Source organism: Sinohyriopsis cumingii, chromosome 14, assembly GCF_028554795.1.
Source record: "Sinohyriopsis cumingii isolate HCF-2022 chromosome 14, ASM2855479v2, whole genome shotgun sequence".
In the NCBI taxonomy this organism is placed as follows: Eukaryota; Metazoa; Mollusca; class Bivalvia; order Unionida; family Unionidae; genus Sinohyriopsis; species Sinohyriopsis cumingii.
In genome coordinates, this window is record NC_142974.1 from 117,550,166 (window position 1) to 117,554,914 (window position 4,749).

Genomic DNA, 4,749 nt, shown 5'->3' on the forward strand with positions numbered 1-4,749 from the left:
GCTAGTCTTTTCATTGATAAAGTTCAACCAAAATGCACTACTTTGTGTTACTCTTCAACACGATCATAGAGTCAGTGAACAAGTTCTTGACTCTGACTGAAAAAAAAAATGTTTAGTTGAAAAGTGATTCTAAATAACTTGCAACTAGCTTTACAAAATCTTTAAATAAATTGTTGATTTTTCTGCCCCCCCACCCCCACCCCCCGAAAAAAAAGAAAGGTGGAGAGGGAAAACCTGAAGACATTTACAAGGTTTCACATACAAAGCAAGATCCAAGTAGATGTGAACACGAAAAACAAATTTGGGATAATAGTATTTGAAAAAGCAAAGTAGAGCATTCTAAACTGGAGCAAGAAGATATACGAAGGCAGATGAAAAATCGCTCTGGAAAACATGACAAACTGCAAAGCGACTCAAACAAAATGTAGTACGTGGTGGGTGCCATAATTATTGAGACTGGCTGTATTAAAAGATGCGTTTTAAAAGATCGGATAAGCAACTTCAAAAATTGCAACTAGTTAAACAGTTATTCTGAAAGTAGAGAGAAATCCATTTTTTCAGAAATCAGGAGTTTCAAAAGTTATTAAACAAGATGGTTTATATCAAACGTTTCAAACACTATCAGACTGCTACTTCAGTAAATTAAATAGATATCATTCATAAAACAATAAACAACAACGAAATTGCACAAAAAATAATAACTTTTTGATAATTACATAGTAAAGCAAAAGCCATAAAAAATGAACAGAAAGCAAAAGAAAACAAAATGACAAAATGCAATTAGCAAAAAGATTTGTAATACAGCACCCATCTACCCACCCCCACCCCCAACAGAACACTGAAGAATCAATAATTTCAGTTTCAGGTTCATGATTTTACTTGGAAGAAACTGTATGGATATTTTGATTAACAGAATACGTGTAATTTCAAATAATAGAAAATGCTACATAGAAAATACAGACATTAGTCTAATCATTACAATCAACAGGTATGATTTCTACAGCAATTAATTTTGTCAGTGAACCTAATTTAATGAAAATGGAAAAAAAAAAGTATATTTTGCTAGATCTACTCAATGCATATAATAACAATTAAAGGCAACCGTATTTTCATTATTCTTATTATGTGAAAAACATCCTCCGCAGCAATAAATAGACAACTTTCTAAGCCAATGCTTATGTTTATCTGTTAATTTTATGCATATGTACAGTACAAAGAAAACCTGATTGACTTTACCAGCTAATAAGCAAATTTAATTTGAAGTTCTGGAGAGGTAAGTGTATATACCTATATTACTAGAGTAAAGATAAAAAAGTCTTATCATCTTCAGGCACAAAACATTTGTTACCTAGACAATTTTGGATTTGTAAGCTTGTTCTAATTTTTTTTATTTTCTTTTTTGGACTTGGTTATTTCAGGCATTGAGGCAGGCCATCTGTGTTCCATGAACAGATTTATAATATCAACTGATTCATTTTATTTTTTACTGTTAATATGTCAGTAACAATGTTTAGAAATTTAAATATTAAGCAATTTCAGCGAGACATAAGAAAAGTATTCCAATCAGTGAAAATACATCACTACACATTTTCAGGAAGATATGAAGAATTCTTCATCTAAAATTTACAAGAAGAAAGTTGAACATCAACAATGAATTGATGAATATGCAATTGCAACTAAAACATGTTGCAGCTGCATAACAAAGGTGAATGCTCTCCAGGTAAAAGATTATTGTTGCATACTAATGTTAAAATATTTGGCACCATCATCTATTATTTCTATCAGTAGCAGCTGTATTTTGCTTCTGTCACTTTGTTTAGTACAAACGGTAGAAATAATATATTTAAGCATATTAATTTTATATCATTTCAGGGACTAAATTATTACAAGGGGCAGAATGTGTGTTATTTATTAAAGTTTCCACATCCCACTTCACACAACTACAATGTGGGTTTTCTTGGAGTTTTTTTCTAAGCCAATCAAATGCTTTAATGATATCCAACAATATTATAGAGTTAAAATATTCATTTAAAAAGCATTATAAACTAAATAAAATATTTCAGTTATATTTGTGCAAGAATTGTTTATTCTTAGACTCATTATGTATATGTGTAGTACATGTAACTAAGCATGGATGATTTAAAGTTTATTATTTTAATCTGGGAAGACAATGCATATGTTACTTAATTAATGCAAAGTTTTGACTTCAGTATTGTTTGGTTTTGCATAAGTGACACAAAGTTTTCATTTTTTCCATTGTCCGTTTGGTGGTGTACGTGTTAATGCTAAATTTGAGCTTTTAGCTCAGTTTATTGGACACCATTTCATGTACAGTCATGACACTGTATGGGTAAATTAATTGTGTGGGGCACTGCTCATAACAGGGGAAAAGAAGGTGATTGATCATATAGAATTTTTTCATGCTCCATTGAGTTTGCTGGATGCATATAATTGGAATATGCTTTGCAAAACATAGTATTCTGTAGAACTGTTATGAGTAATTTTAACAGTGGAAATATATTTCAAAAATACAGGCCATGGTACTTTTTCATTTTGAAGACAAGAGGAATCTGAAGGTTTGAAGCATTTCAGCTCATTGGAAACTGCCACAAAGCACTAAGTTTTGTTGTTGATTCTTGTATTTTCTGGTGTTTACATGTTACGGAAACTGCCAGAAAAAACTAAAAGACACTACTGAAAAAATTCTTTTGTTTTCTGAAGCAAAAAAATTTCAACTGGAATTGATTTTTCAACTTTTCATTAGTTTTCTGTCAAGAAACCAGAATAAGCATCTTTGTGCTATAATAAAAACTGAAAAAATTAATCCCATGTAAACTTCACAGAATTTAAACTAAAAGCATAAAACTTCATTTTGGTAATACCCAATTCTGGCAGTTTCTGCTAAATAATTTAACCCAGACCTTGCCCAATACTGGATTTCATGGTGTAACTGCAACTTTAATTTCCTGTTGCAGAAACCACATTGGAAAATATGAGTATTAGGTGGCACTGCTTTGTTTCTGTGATTCTGGAAACCAGTATTTGAAAAGCAGTGATGATAACTTGGCTAATTATTTGATTTATATCCAATGTTCAGTGAGCAAATTCTGGATGGAAGCAAGTTTACAAAATGGATCAAAGGTAATTATTTGGAGAATATTTCAGTGCAATGGACAGAGGGAAGATGACAGGGCATGTCTTTTTTCATGGTGTACAAGCACTTGATATATATGTAAAAAAAACAATTATGTGATATTACCAACAGTAAATGATCACTTACAGGGAAAAATTAAACTTGAATACACTTGTAACAAAAACACTGCATTTTTGTTCAAAAAGATCACTTTATAGTTAAGGTTACACGTAACAGGTAAACTGTTATGTCTGCTGATGAGATATTAGCACCTGTGGTTAAAAACGTTTACTATCCAGGTAACACCTTTTTCTAATACATTTTATCATAGTAGAGCTTTTGTCAAACACTTTGCCGCATATTTTCTCATTGATCAGTGGTGTGTTTTCATATGTCTTGAAAGCCTAGAATGCTTAGTAAACAATTTTGCACATATTTCACATTTGTACAGTTTCTCACCAGTGTGTATCCTCAAGTGGGTTCCCAAATTTTGGCTCTGGTTAAACAATTTCCCACATATCTCACATTTGTATGGTTTGTCACCAGTATGTACCTTTAAATGCCTCGTCAAACTAGAGTTATCTGTAAACAGTTTCCCACATATTTCACATTTGTATGGTTTGTCACCAGTGTGTATCCTTAAGTGTACGGACAAATTAGACATATGGCGAAACGATTGTCCACAAGCTTCACATTTGTACGGTTTGTTACCTGTATGTACATTCCTGTGTCTTGTCAAACTGGAGTTCTGCGTAAACAACTTCCCACAAATTTCACATTTGTATGGCTTTTCACCAGTGTGTATTCTCAAGTGTATTGACAAATGAGAACTCTGCCTAAATGGTTTCCCACATATTTCACATTTGAAGAGTTTGTCACCTGTGTGTATTCTTGAGTGTCTCGACAAATCGGACCTCCGGGTGAACACTTTTCTACAAATTTCGCAATTAAATGTGGTGTCGTAATTGTTTATTTGCGTCTCCATTTGTGCTCTGGTTACTTTTGGTACATTAGATTCACGTTCAGGCAAATGGTGTCCTCCCATGCATTATGAACAGAAATGCAACCCCATTCTTAGAAAGTATATAATGGTTACAGCGCGCGCATTTTCACCACAAAACACCAGAGAACGCATCAGAACAACACAGAACATACCAGACAGCATTAACGACGTCCAATAAAAGCACTTGTCGTTTGGCATGTTAAATAACATAGTCTGACGTTTTATCAATAAAGTAGGATAAATTACGATGATAGGCCCAACGCAGTAAAATGTGATTATAGATTTTGATGACTGGGATCTATGTTCTCTATTCTATACATTAGATTTTTGTTTCATATATTTATGGCATTTCGAATGTTTAATTCTCATTTAGGTTTTGTTTTATATATTGATTTCTGTCTTTACAATACTCTTTGGTTTCGTTGTCCGGATGTAATTTGTCAATTTATATTTTCTCTTTATTTGTGAGACCTAGAATTTCTGTCACATTATCCTGACTCAATGCCGACCAGTCCTAACACTAATGTTAATGTTGAGCGCCTAGCGAGGTAGCTGTTAGTACCATTTTTGTAACTCTTTGGTATGACTAGGTCTCGGTTCAAACCCACGACCT

General features: G+C 32.8%; 1 protein-coding gene across 1 annotated transcript; it reads right to left on the reverse strand.

Moving 5' to 3' along the window:
- Positions 1 to 272: 272 nt before the first annotated feature.
- LOC149784684 (uncharacterized) lies at positions 273 to 4,326 on the reverse strand. The gene has a single exon (XM_089932724.1). It carries the CDS (start codon positions 4,176 to 4,178, stop codon positions 3,507 to 3,509), a length of 672 nt encoding a protein of 223 aa, XP_089788850.1. The 5' UTR covers positions 4,179 to 4,326; the 3' UTR covers positions 273 to 3,506.
- Positions 4,327 to 4,749: the final 423 nt, after the last annotated feature.

Coding starts and splice junctions, on each gene's coding strand:
- LOC149784684 (XM_089932724.1), bottom strand. CDS start 4,178: ATGGGAGGACACCATTTGCCTGAACGTGAATCTAATGTACCAAAAGTA.